The sequence below is a fragment of the Phaethon lepturus genome, unplaced genomic scaffold, assembly GCF_000687285.1.
Source record: "Phaethon lepturus isolate BGI_N335 unplaced genomic scaffold, ASM68728v1 scaffold36430, whole genome shotgun sequence".
Lineage (NCBI taxonomy): Eukaryota > Metazoa > Chordata > Aves > Phaethontiformes > Phaethontidae > Phaethon > Phaethon lepturus.
This window is the reverse complement of record NW_010510463.1, coordinates 1-14534: the sequence shown is the minus strand read 5'-3', so window position 1 is coordinate 14534 and position 14534 is coordinate 1. Positions and strand designations below refer to the sequence as shown.

Sequence of the window (14534 nt, the reverse complement as noted above, 5' to 3'; positions counted from 1 at the left end):
AGGGAAAGAATGATATTTTATTATCTTTTTAATAAAAGATACTTCTTAAGCTTTAGCTTTATGATAGCAGACTCCTCAAAGTTAACTGTCATGTTGTCTTTTTTTTTTTTTTTTTAATAGTGTGATACTTAATATAGGCTGGGTAATTTAAACTTCAATGGGCAGAAAGACCAATTCTCATATCAAACCAAATTCTGCTGATTTACGGTGACTGCGAACATGCTCAAGAAATGCTTGATAGTTCACAGAAAATCTCGCTGTCAGTCATTGTTAAAAATCTGATTGCGATTATCATTCTAATATTTCATTATGTTTTCGTAACCAGGAAGAACTTGAAAAATTGTTAATACCACAAATCAAGATCAATGGAGGACAGAAGCCCCACATCGTATGCTATGAAATATATAGCAAGCTGAATTCTCTAGTGGAAAATCGTGGAAGCATTTTTGAGAAATGTTACCCAATAAGTTTGCCACTTGCACATAAGATGCTAGTTTTCTCATATAAATTTCCAAGTTCTTTTGGTCAGTGGGATCCAATCAAGGTAATGTTCTTAAATAGCTGAAGAATATTTTCAAGAAGTAATACTTTTTAAAAATATATTTCACATAAAAAGTATTATCAGACAGTAGCTACTAATACCAGAAATATTTAATGAAAATTACATTACTAAATCAAAACTGCACCACTGGATATGCACAAAATACAGCAAGCATTGATAATAAAAGGTGTTAGTCTTTTCAGTGTTGCAGCTAAATTAAGCCTGAGAGGCATTTAGTAAAATCTGTTGCATTAGCATTAACAATAGAATTAAAAGTGGCATCAAATCAGAAAGAAATGCCTAATTCTTAATGACCCACAAAACACAGGATAACAGAGAAGGTCTTAAAGCCTTCCAGAAGCAATGAAAACAAACTGAAAGGATTTGGGGTTTGAATTTCTAAGAAGCCACACAGGTGGCCACCAACCCTAGAAGTGACAAAAAAGTAAACCAACAGATGTTAAGTGTATGCAATTCATCAGCAATAATTCTTTGTTGTCAAAATTTAGAAATTTTGAAAAGCAACAAATCTAATTCCATACTAGAGATCTGGAAAGTCAAAGTCAGAAAGTACTCATGTCTACCCCCAAAAGCGGGGTGATACAGTTTTATAGGTAGCAAGTGAAATGTTAGCAGGTAAATTTTTTGGTTTAATGCTAGAAATAAAAGCAGGTTGGGTTGTGAGTAAATCAGAAATAACAAGGAGGATTGATTAAAAAAACCCCAGTGGACACAGAAAACGGGAACTTCCTAAAGGAAACATACTTTGGCCTTTATTTTACTATGCTAATTAATCAAATAACTTTTATTCCCTTTTGTATAGTCATCATGTTGGGTCTTCACCTGTTCCAGATCACATTTATCTTTCTCTAACTTTGGCAATCAGAATTGTATACAGATCAGCTCTTATTATGGCTTTATATAATCAAAATACTTACTTAAAATGTTTTAGGATCAGAATTGCCTTTTCCATGGCTGCATCAAATTGGCATCTTAATAATCTGGGGACGTATTAATAAAAGTAGATATTTCTTCTCTTTTGCCATTTCCAATTACTGCACCCCAGCTTATACGAGAAATTCTTATTAGTCCCTACATGCTAGACCTTGCACTTTGTTCTATTAGATTTCATTAAATTTTTGTCATTCCATTTCTCCAATTCATTCATTTCTGCTGTATAGTGTTTTTTTGCCAACCAAAAAGTACAATTCATTTAGAAGAAAGAAGTCATAGAAAGCTATTAGATAAAATCAGAGTGGTGTGCTGACAGTGGAAATGTACATGCAGACAATAATGAAAGGGAAATAGGATCATTTTGAGAGTATTTTAAAATATAACAGAAATGATGAAATTGATTAAGGACTGGAGGGGTTTTTGTAGAAAGGCAGATAGAGTATATGCCAATTACTTTTACATTAAATTTGGAGGGGAGGGAGTTAGATAAGTAGAGAATAAAAATGATGAACTGAGGGAGGAATGGGAGCCAGATGTAGAGTAGAACAGACTCCTGACATCTCATAAATTGAGGGCAAACACCCTGAAATGATTTGATGCAGAAATAGGAACCTGAGAATCAGAGAAGAGTCTGGCAAGGAAATGCCGCACAGCAGGACAGTCTCATCTCTTTAACAGTCAGATCAACTTATCTATATATTTACTGAGTCCTTCAAAGAATACTAATAAATTTGCAAGGTATGATTTAACTCTACGAGAAGCTGAGTTGCTCTTCCCCATTATTTTATATATATGCCTGTAACTACTCGTTTTTTCCTTAATTTACTTAAATTTGCTCAATACAGGTTCAGATTTACTGGACTATGTTTGCCAGTATCCATCCTCGAGGCCTTTTCAAAAAATGGTCACTTTCTCCTCCTTCCTTTTTTGTGGAAGGAAGGCCAATGTAAGAAATAGGTTACACATTATTCAGTAACAATTTCCCTTCCAAGTCCCTTTAGAACTGTAAGGTGAATGCCATCTGGGTAATTTTTTTTACAGATGTCAACAGTTTGTTCTAAAACATCTTTTATTGACACTTTAAAGCAGGTCTTCCAAGAAGGGCTGCAACAGGGACATGACTACATTCTTACATAGTGAACAGTGGTGCAAGGAATTCATTTAGCATTTCTGCAATGACTCGTTCTGCCATTAGTGCTCCTCTTACATGTCAGTTCATCAACACTACAGACTTTCTAGTGGTCTGTCTGATGTGTTTGAAAAGATTTCATCAGCAGCGTATGTATTTTACCAAAAGCTTTTTTGGTTTGCCTTGTTGTGGTTTTAAACTTCACCACAATGAGATGATTAATGAGATTATATTCTTTTCTGCTTTCTTCATTTGTACATGACTGCTGCTGAATACAATATTCTCAGTATAACTTCTACTGTCAGGCAGATAAGTGGTTTTAATTCACAGAGGAATAAAATTATTTTCTTTGAAAATTTAAAAAAGTATTATGTTATACCTCTCTAACTACACTCTCTTGATGGACAGAAAGTGTTACAGTACCACCTACTGGAAACAGTGAATATTCTTTCTCTCTTCAATGTTTACTTCATCTTTTTGTACAAAAATTGCGTATGTATGGAAGTTCCTTAGACTCGGACAAAACATTATGTCCATATGTACAAACTTTAGAATGCTTTGATGGTTTGTTTCACACCGTTGGGACGACTCTACCTGTCTATAAAGCCTCTTCTGTAGGATGGAGGGAGGGAAGGCTTTGTCAAACCTAATCAACTGCTTTCCATTTTATATATGCTACAGCTAAGTGAAGGAGATGTAATCAAGCCACAACAAAGCAATGAAAACACAGTCTTTCCTGTAATCCATCGACAATATATTTATTTCTTTTCAAGTAAAGAAAATAAAGAAACATTTATGAAAAATCCGATCAAATATATTCGTCAGCCAAAACCTAAACCAGCTGTGCCAGTTAAGATTGCAATCGTGGGACCTCCAAAATCTGGAAAGACTACAGGTAGGTGCCAGTATTATGTATAAAGCAAAGCCTTGTCTAATGACTGAAGCTGTATCTGTCATTACTGCTGTTAGAAAATCATAAACTATTAATACTGTTGGTCTTCCTGCTTTTCTTGCTGGGCATAGAATCCTTTAGTTCATTCTCTAGTGTCTCATTTTACAGGTAGATACTTATGCATTGTCCATCTGAATTTTACTCCAGTTTCTTAAGAAGTTAATGACCTGGAGTGGCACGTAGAAAATCTGGACTTAGACTATTTATTCCCCTTGTATTATTTCTGATTGCTTTCTAATTGTTTCTTATTTCTTTCAGTCAATATGAGCTAATGCAAAATGAAGAAATATTCTTAGGATCAAGGACTAGAACCCATAGAACCCAAAACTCCACATTCCCCAGTCTGTTTCCAAACTTCTAGATTAAAAAAACCAAGATTTCTGTCTTTCTCCATCTCATTCTTCCTCCATGACTCTTTCAATCCACAGGTCTGCCTTTAACTGGAGGAGGATGAAACTGAGCTTACTCCATAGCTTAATGATTAGAATAGGGTGTTAGCAAAAGGAGAGACAGGTTCAAAATATCTCATATGAAGGCGGAAATTTTAACCATATTTGCCATTTCCAAGATAAATGATCCAGCTGTTCAGTAAAGGGGAGGCAATGGAAGCATATTTTCTAAGAAATTTTGTAATAATATTGACTATTGCTGCTGAGATTTGTGCTGAACTGAATGCTGTTAGTGCACTGGGCAACCTCTGCACATATGCAAAGGCTTGGGCCCTTCAGAGGCCTAAGCAGGGTTAGCTACCCACTTACTGACATTATATGCATTGGAAATGACCCAGGAAATGAGCTGAGCGGTTGGCTTCTAAGTCTAAGGACATACGTTAACAGACTGCTAGGTTGTGATGTTGCTTATGTAAAAGTTGTGTCTTGAAATCAAAATGTTTTGCAGTTGCCAAGAAATTTGCAAGTGTATATGGGTTACTGCGCCTGAGTATGGGAGATGCCATACGGCTAGTGTTAGACAGTCAGCCAGAGAGCGAGTTGGCACTTATGCTGAAGTGGCATCTTCACAAAGGACTGACCGTACCTGATGAACTTGCCATCCAGGCTCTAGATGTGGCTCTGATGAATCACGTGTGTAATACCACCGGGTAAGAGTCTTGCTTGGGTTTTAGAGTTTTTTTCAAGACATGCCAGTGCCTTCATAGGCAGTGATTCCCATATTATCACTGTAAAACAATTTCACTAAAACACATCAGTGGTTTATGCATTAAGAAAATAATCTGTACAAAATGAGGCTCTTCACATTACTCTGGGAAACGAGACTGAAGAATAATTTTCTGCAATTTTCCAGTCAGTATATTCCTGTAAGTCCAAGTAATATGCTTTATGAAAGTTACATTTTTTCAGTCAATAAGCCAGTATTTTCTATTATCCTTTGAGAACCACCATTTTATCTCTCTCATACCAACTCCAGTACCAACTTGGATGCATCTGATTCTCTTTGGTCATGGGACTGGTTCAGTACTCAAGGTTTTTTGCAGTTTTGTTAACAACAGAAGTTATTAAAGAAGAACTGAAACCAATGAGTCTTTCCACCTCATTCATATGTGATTCTGATTTCCTAGGCTCTTTCTTCAAAATTGAAACACCTACCAAACTGGGCAGACTTAAAATGCTTCATGATAGTGATTTCATGACATTCAACTCCTCTCCCCAAAAAGGAGACTTGTTACAAGGAAAGGCAACTCTGGAATAATCTCTGAAAATTATTTGAGCTTGAGATCAGAATTCTTTCAACTTTTCTTTCATGCTAGATACTGGAATATTGTTTCAGTATATTTTGGCCCAGTATTGCCTAATATGTGAAAAGCATTTCTCCTTCAATATGATTTAAAAAACTCATCAAGTACTATAAATCATTTTACTCTTCACTTTGAAAACTACTCCTCCCAATCCATATGGAGATTTCCCATATTTAAAATTAGGTTTCTGAATGACTGACGTGTCAGAATTTTGAAGTCCACCATTTTCGTAAGTCAGAGCCATCCACTTACATTCCTATGCCTTTTGCCCTTTGTGTATTTCCTTTACTCTTTACATTTCTTATTCTATCTACTTCTTGTTTGTTTGTTTGTTTGATTACAAATTCTTAGGAGTGAAGACTATGTCTATCAAGTCAGGGCAGCAATAACTTCATGGCATGGGTGTAGACTTCTGTCTCTATTGAGAATGTACTAGGAATATACGTAGTCTTAATGGCTAATTAGAAACTGACTTCTGAGGGAAACTGTCTTTCTGCTTCTGTTTGTATGCAGGGTTGTAATTGATGGATATCCTGTAACAAGAAAGCAAGTAAACCTCTTAGAATCAGCTAGAATAATTCCAGTGAAAATTTTTGAATTAGATATGGATGCAAAGGAAGTGTTCAGAAGAGCACTGCTGGATAAGGAAAGCACGAGCAGGTAGTGATGCTCCCTGATAGCAGTATTTTCATCCACATGATACTGTCATTTCTCTATTTATGTGCCTCAGTGCTGTACCCAGAGAGGCTATATCTAAGCTGATGCATAACCCAGCTGTCTCGTTCGGTGTCCGAACGCCACATATGAAAAGATATGGATATCAGTCCCTCTACATTCTAATGCTTTGATTTCCACAGACGAGAAATGGAGACACAAGAGGGCAGAGGAATTTGTGACATGCTCTGGCCAGATCCCCCAGTTGCATGACTCAGGTCACTGATGTGCAATGCTGTGCACCCACTGCTTAGTTTGATTGGCTTTAATGATAAACTATACATCAGAAATGTTACTAGTTCACTCTGCTCCTGAAGTTTATCATTCATCAATTATTATCATCATAAGAGAACTTGATACTTCATCTTATAAGCTCTCTTTTAAGTCTCAATTGGAGTTCTTTTAAAAAAATTGAAACAATGTATATTTTAATAACATATACAATTCATGAGTTACTCATCTGAACCTTTCAGTTCAGATTGCTCCCTCCTTCTTTGTTTTTCTAAGGAGATAAATATTCTATTTAAAGAGCTGTTGGGTTTTTTTGAGGAAAAGCAGTAAGTAGTTTATAAACGGACAGAGAATTAAAAAGAACAGAACATTCACCTTAAAATTAAATTGTATAAGAACCTGGTTCTCATTAGAGGAAGTGTTTCTAAGAAGTCCCAGACAGCTTATTGCATGTCTCTCTCATTTTGCCTCTTTCTTTTTATCAAGTAATCAGTACAATGCTTAATTGTTTACTGAGAGCCTAAAGACAATCTGCATTGCCAGAAATTAAATTAATGCTGTCTTTTTAAAAGTATTACTTTAAACTTTTCATTTTAAATACCAAACTAATTGCATTTCATAGGCTTAATTACAAATCAAATGTGCAGTTTCAGATATTTCTGAAAGGTACAACTTACAGAGAAATTAATCCTATTAAAACAGAAGTTTATCCTTTTTTTGGCGTCATTTAAATTAAGAACCAGAACAGGAAATACTTCTATGATTTAATAAAAATATCTCTTCTGGTCTTGCATAATATTTTTAGAGGTCAGACAAATTATTTCCATTTATGCACATGTAGATATGTCAGGCAGTTTTCAAAATATATCCAAGGATTATGGCTACTTCTTGATTTCAAACAACAGCATAATTCAAAGTTATGCCTGTTTTTCAATAAACAATTGACTTTAAAAGTCTTATAGCATTTTGTCTAGGGTACTATTTAATGGTGTATTGGTAGTGTGCATCAGTTAATATGTGCTGATACAGTCCAAGTCCTTTACAAAATTACTGAGTTGTATTTGGGACACAAAGAGCAAAAGTTTTGTTCTTTGTTTCTGAATGTAACTGTCTGATCAGAAGTATGCTGCTTTTCATATGTAACTGGTAATATTCTTAAGAAGTTGTATTTCTCAAATATGTTCTACAGTGTCAAATAAGCACAATTTTGTAAAAAGGACTTAAAGTTAACTCTAGAATTTACGCGTGAAATTCAATGAAATGATCTAACCTTCATACTTAAATTTTTCATTGTCTTCAGACTTCCCTACCCTGAACATGACAGCTCACAGATTCTAGCTATTAAAAATTCCTGCTATAAACAGCACATTGATGCAATTAGGACTTACTATAAGAAGGAACATCAGAACTGGTGTGTAATTGATGCCTTTCAGAGCAAGTGGTGGATCTGGAAGAAAGTACTGCAGGAAGTTCAACTGGTTGTTAAGGAAATCCAGATATACCTGGAAAGAATAAAAGAAGGTAAAAGAAAAATAAAGTTTCTCAAAAAAATATTAGTTTCTTTAAGAAGCTGCAATGTAATGAGCACATTTCAACTTCAGCTTGCTTTGGATGAAGCTAACTCTTGGGCACATACATACCCTTGAATTCTTTGCTCTCATCTGCAGAGATCTTGAATAGGTCTCTTGAAGAGAGCAAAGACAAAACCACCTACAGGACAGTCTGAGGCCATCCTCCAAAGAACAGGGTAACAGAATACAGCTGAAAGAAGTCAGATGTCTCATGGTCCATGGCAGATTCCTCAGCATTGGGTGATAAATCACAAAGGGCACCTCAAAGGACACAAGGGGAACTATGACTTGCAGCATCACTTAAGTGTCAGTGGAGGAAGAGGGAAGGAGAGGGAAAATGTTAATCAGATGTTCAGAATTAAGGTTAAATATGCTGAGTTAATTTCTGTGCTGTGAGAGGAAAACTACTTTTAGTCTAAAATGGCACAGTTCCCACTTGAATTTTTGTATGTCAGCATAGGTCAGGATTAAATATGCCTTTTAAATATGCCTGTACAGTTTAACTAGAATTCCTCTGAAGGGAAAACAGACTTCCTTATTTTATACTCACCTTTTGGTTTTAACTTCTACAGATCTGTGGCTGCACCCTTCTTAAAAGTTGCAGCCATAACACAAAAAATATTTTAAAAATGTTTAACTTTTTCACATCAAGCTTGAAAAGCACAACTTTTAAATAGCCTGGAGTTTATATGACATTTTATTAAAGATTTTGAATGTATTTCATCCAGATAGACTGTAGCATTTGCAAGACATGGATGAATAAATGAGAGGCTTTCATCACACCTTGTACTCTTTTTCACCCATGTAAAGAAATAAAATAATAGCTGAAATGTTCCTTAGCAACACAAAGGAGTAAAATAATAAATCATAAATAAAGCTGTCCCAGGAAAAACAGATTAATAAGTCAAGCATGCAAAGTATCCCACATCACTAATAATTATTATATTTCTTAAGTGCTAGGAAAACTTTATTAAAATTAATTGGTAAAATGGATTGCAACTTCTTTTTAAAATCAATCTATTAAAATTGCTACTTTAATTCTCATTATTTCATATTATTTTGACATGATCAATTATGTCTAAAATGAAACATTTCTGAATAGAAATGTTTGATGTTTTGATGCCTTTCATTAATAAAACATTGTCATTAATTGCTTCTGTCAACAGGAAAAGCAGCCGGCATTGCTGATTTATGTGTCACTCCTGAAGAGCTGCGGTATCGGCTGGGGGAATTTGGACAGTACTGTCCCGTCAGCCTTGCAGAAAAGGGTGAATTGGTTGACTGCTCTGTAACGTCGTCATTGCAGTTTGCTGCAGAATTTCGAGGACACTATTACAAAATGGCTTCACAGGAAGAACTGGATGTAAGTGTCAAAAAGCAGGCTGGGAGGAGATTACAGGAGGAGGGAACACTGTTGCTTAAATTCTTTAATTCCATACAGAAACAAGCAAATGTAATCTGAATTAGACTAGTGTTAGTAGTATTCAAGCTTTTTTTTGTATACCTCTGCTATCAAATGCCTAGGCAGACAAAATGCAGCAGCGTCCATTCAAACCAAACCTCCTCTTCCAAATTGTCATAGATCAAACATGCATTTTAAAACAACCATTTCCTCCTTTCTCCGTCTGTTTTGGGGAGATGGGGGGGTAAATGTCCATGGCTAATGATAGCAATGGACAGTGATGGATGGTGGGCAGATAGTGATGACTTCAGCTGAGAGTGGGTTGGAAAAGAAATGACTTAACCCAAGAGCAGCAGCAGCGCAGCACACTAAGGTGTTGTGGAATAAACAAGCATCTGAATTGCGTGAACCAGTCCTCTGGAGTTTGACTAACAGTCTTACAGCATTTCTTTCATTATAAAAACATTTAATTTCTTTTTCTACAGAAATTCTTGAGCAGACCAGAGGTTTATGTGCCACCACTGGCACCTCACCCTCTCCCACCCCCTGATAAGCTACCAAAGAAGCTGACTGCGGCAGAAGTGAAGGCCTTATTCCCTATAAGTGCTGAAATGCAGGGATACTGCCCAGTCACTTACCTAGATGGAAAACAGAGGTACATCACAGCAGTTTTCATCATTGGAATTGTAGACTATGTGTCCTATATTAACACATCAATGAGGAAATACTTTCAAAGTACATTTAATAGTGTTCAGGGTTTGGACAGGAAAAGCAATTACAACTCTCTATACTGTGCCTGTAGCTTTGGAAAGCAATGTAAAATCACCTTTTGAAACTCATATGGCCACAAGTTCTACAAGGATCTGCATCAGCTTACTGTCTTTTGTGATGAAGACTGCTTGGGTATAGTTTGAGTTTTCTCTATCATAAGCCTTCAAAAGTTCAAACAAACCTCACAAAATCTTAGTAGATGCAAAACTAGCTATTATGATTTTTGTAAGAGATCCATAAAGATCCACCATAAAGTCCCACTGATTTCCTCAGTGTGCAGGAATTTCTCAACAAGGTAGAACCATAATAGTCAATTTTATGCTGCCCCTTCTTAATCTCTTGAACAACCATGATTGGTATTTTAACTAGAGGAGCTCTGAAGCAGCACTATAAAAGACCTTTAATAAGCAGATTTTGAGGCAGAGACTCTCAGATTTTGAACCTTGTAACTGTCAGTCATGTGGTGGAAACTTGGATGATCCAGCTGCGACTTTTTTGTAGTTCCTATACTTGCTAAATTACTAGAAGGCTCCCAAGAGCTCATGAATTTATACTGCACAAATTATGTTTTACATTTCTTGTGAATAGTCTTTTTTGCTCTGCCTCTTCAGATATGAAGCTTTGGTGCCTGGCAACATCGAATATGCAGCAAAATATCAGAATAAGGTATATATTTTTGAAAGTGAAGAAAAACTTCTGAAGTTTATGAGGTGAATATATTAACTGCATTTTAATCTTTAACCATGTCACGGTTTATACTTCTTAAAAGTGCTTAGTTTTTCTGTTTAGGTTACCAGAGAAGTACTGGAATCTGAAGCTTCCACATAAACTCCCTCCAATAAAGGAGCCAATACTACTCACTGCACTTCCTTTGGCTGGATACCTTGAACAGGCCAGTTTTTGCTTTTGTACATTAAAACGTATAGTATATCCCACCCAGTTTATTTCATTTTTAATGCAATATGAGTCTTATGTTTACTAATGGGATTATATTAAACTGTGTACTTACAATTGAGAAGAATTTTTAAAAGCTTTGAAATAATAGGTATTTGTAGCTTTAATGGAAAAAAATACAACTAAGTCCATCAGACTACATTCTGAGACATGAATATGAAATCAGAAATTATTAATGGTCACTTCCCTCCCTATTTTACATTATTTATTATCTTCTACAATTCACCAGATTGGGTATCATCTGATGTTGATAGGTTTGCATGACAGCAGGATCAGGCTTTGAATATATTTTCATTCTAGATTTCTGTGATGGTCTTCTAAAACTGTTTTCTTTCTTTAGGGAGTAGCAACTTCTCTCATAAAAGCTCTGAATGAAGTAGGCTGCTTAAAGCCAAAATTTCCATTCCTAAGTATAAAAAAAACTGCTCTCCTGTTTGTCGCCTGCCATTTAAAAGGTAGCGTATAAAATAATATGCTATAAAAATAATGAATTCTATAAATGCAGTAAATCATCTGGTTCAAGACTAATATCTAGTTTCTCTCATTTTCTTATGTCCAAATTGGGAAAATACTATTGTATAATGACTTAAGTACACACTGCCAAACTTCTTGGAAATGTGTTAAGGATCAGGGAGGAAAATAAGGTTAATAAGATGGGTAGATTAGTAAGTGATCTCTCACAAACCGTGAGACTTTAATAGCATTTTATCACCAACAACGTGACAACCTTGAAAACATTTCTAACATGAATTGTTGGAGTTTTTAAACAGAAAGTAAAATGTTATGATCTAGGTGGTACTGCATTTTAAACTAGTCATAGATAACCTGAATTGTCTTAAAAATTGACTAAAATTACTGAAATAAAAGGCTGCTGAAATACTGAGGAATGGTTTATGTTCCTGAATGCTTGCCTTTTTTCAACCGTATCAGGTGGTCAAATAAAACTTACTAACACACCTTGCCTTGCAGATAACCTGAAGACAACTTTCTGATCATACATATCTCCAACAACACATCAGCTAAATATGTAAATGAGCAGCCTAACTGTACTGAAAATCAGCTTAAGTGCATACAGAACACCTGTCATTTTCAAGAAAAGCTCTTCTTTTGCACAGGCTCCATACCAATACACTAAATTAAACGGTTTGAAAAAATAGATATCCATGCAGATTTAATTAGATTTTTAAGTTTTTAGCACAGAGAAATTAAATATTTTTTATCAGTCTGCTTATTTGCAAAATTATCTAGGAAGATCTCAAAATTAATGTGATTCAGAGTATTGGTATGTTGGTTATTCTTAACTTTTTTCATTTAATTGACAGTCCAATCAACCACCTTACTTTCCCATAACAAAGATGAACAAGTCCAAAATTAAAATTAGGTGGTTTGTACTCAGCCCACAAAATAATGATGAAGTAAAACATCTCATGGAGCTACCAGGGGTTAGGACTACTCCTTCACTGAGAAAAGCTGCTCAAGCTTTGTCTCCTGTGTTTGTATCTGCTATTTTTTAGAATTTTTGTTTCTTTGGGTTGTCTGTAGTCCAAGATAGCAGTTGCATCTAGTAATCTTTAATAGTTTGCAACCAGCCTAAATAGTGCCAGCTTTCAGGATTTCAACAGCCTAGTTTGCAGCTCTGCTGTAGTGCTGGTCTGGTTTCCAGTACTGCTGGAGATTTCTGGAGCAAGACTGCTACTTCTTCAACCCACCAGTTTTGCCTTTGATATGCCAGCCTGTTCAGCGGGTGAACTTTTTACCTTGCCTGTTGTTATTTCGAATTTTTACTTATTCTTTTAGATAATGGCAATCTTTACTATTTGTCTAAAGTTCTTCACATCCTGTGTTTCCTCATGCAGTTTCCAGAGCCCTCCAGAATTTTCTTGCACTAGAAAGACACAGCTTTTTGCTAGCATAGCTTTGTTAAGGAAGACCACTGAACAGCGTAGGCACACGATAAGCCCCTGTATAAATGTAGCGTTCTTAAGCCAGCAAAGCTGCTTTTATACTGTAGTTTGTTTCATCCACAAAGACTGTTTTCATTCTATTGTTAGCACAGCTTTATAACTTAACAATGTCTATGCTAGGAATGCTTTGCTCATATATTGCATCATTAAATCATTATATGCACTGGATGATGAAATGGAAACGTTATGCAGGGACACAAATCTCTTCTCCTCGTGCAGTGACAAACAGTTTGACCACAGGAACCCATGAAAACAAGTTATCTCCTTCTAATACTGGGTAGAACTGTTTCCAAGATACAGCGTTCCAGAACACTGAAAAAAACCTCCTTGACAAATACAGCATTACTTGTTATTGTGTGTCTCTTCATAGTAGTCACGCTGTCCTTGATCAAACACTTGATCAAAGTGCTTCATGGTCCCTTGGAAACTTTTTACATCCTCTCTCTATCTAAAGTGAGACTTTCTCATCTTCAACTTATGTCACTCTCTAATGTCACATTTAAATAGGGGACAAGAAACAGTGGTTTAGTTGCTCTTGCAGCTTTTCTAACAACAATACTGGATTGTTCGCAGAATCCAAGAAGAGAAGGTACAGGTCATCAATCACAAATGCAGAGAGATTTACTCCTGGGGGGGTGGGGGGGGAAGAGTAGGACACCGTGCCTCACTGGAGTGATTTAGTGCCCTTCAAACTTGGCTTCTGTAAGAGCTCTACGTACAGCTATGCTTGAAAAATCACTGTTAAATGCAGTTGTCTACAATTTAAAGCTAGTGGGCTGAAGTGTCTCATAGCATAGTCCTGCATGCTGTCCAGTTTTTGTAATAAGATACAAAGTACCATCTACAGGGAAAAAATGGTTATGATCTGGTTGTCTTAAATCACTCCTTCCCCTCTGCCTCAGTATAACAATTAAAATAATAAAGAATAATTTGAGGATTGGCACTCAATAATAATGTACAGCAAAATACAGCTTAGGGCACAGAAATATGAAAGTAAAAGAAACAATACTATCTTCTTTGTAAAGTTCTCGGCCTTGACATTTCCTTCCCCCTGTAAAGCATCATTCTGCTCACGTTTTCTTATGGGCAAAGCATTTAGGTCATAGAACAACTGTGCTAAGGACGCAGCAGCCCCACACAGGGCCTCGATCAAAAGCCTTGATCTTTCAGAGTGCTGTTACCCTGTCAGGGTTAAGAACTTCTGAAATACCAGACTTGATTTTTTCTGTTGGTTTGCCGTCAAGCGGGACGGCCTATGGCGGTTTGATCTGTACCAAGGATAAAAACACCAGGTGTAGCGTCGATTCCTTTTAAAATTTCTGTAATCCAGAAAGTTCATGGCGGGGACACTAAGACACTGTTTAACCTCTTGCAGCGCACAACCCCAGGAGCTCGGAGCCGGCGCGGCAGAGGTACCGGAGGAAGCTGGCGCGGTTCATGGAGCACTGCCAGCTCGTCCCCTACCTGGGGGCGGCCATGGCGGGCCCGTACAGGGAGCCGCGGCGCAGGCCCCTTGGCTTGGACGGCAGGCTGCAGGCTTTCCTTTCGCTGAAAGACGCCGGCCCCGGTTTTGTGTAGCGTAGGCTGCGGCTTCCCCG

The 14534-nt window shown here is 36.6% G+C and overlaps 1 protein-coding gene across 1 annotated transcript in view; it reads left to right on the top strand.

The window, feature by feature from the left end:
• LOC104628493 (adenylate kinase 9-like) overlaps positions 1-14514 on the top strand; it is a gene marked incomplete at its 5' end in the record, with an annotated part of 17935 nt that extends 3421 nt beyond the window's left edge. The window contains 11 exons of the mRNA XM_010297111.1: positions 326-544; positions 3306-3519; positions 4474-4675; positions 5843-5989; positions 7575-7795; positions 9012-9208; positions 9733-9902; positions 10630-10728; positions 10808-10910; positions 11313-11427; positions 14312-14514. Of these exons, the coding sequence (XP_010295413.1) occupies positions 326-544; positions 3306-3519; positions 4474-4675; positions 5843-5989; positions 7575-7795; positions 9012-9208; positions 9733-9902; positions 10630-10728; positions 10808-10910; positions 11313-11427; positions 14312-14514 (1890 nt within the window). The remainder of the gene's footprint in view (positions 1-325; positions 545-3305; positions 3520-4473; positions 4676-5842; positions 5990-7574; positions 7796-9011; positions 9209-9732; positions 9903-10629; positions 10729-10807; positions 10911-11312; positions 11428-14311) is intronic.
• Positions 14515-14534: the final 20 nt, after the last annotated feature.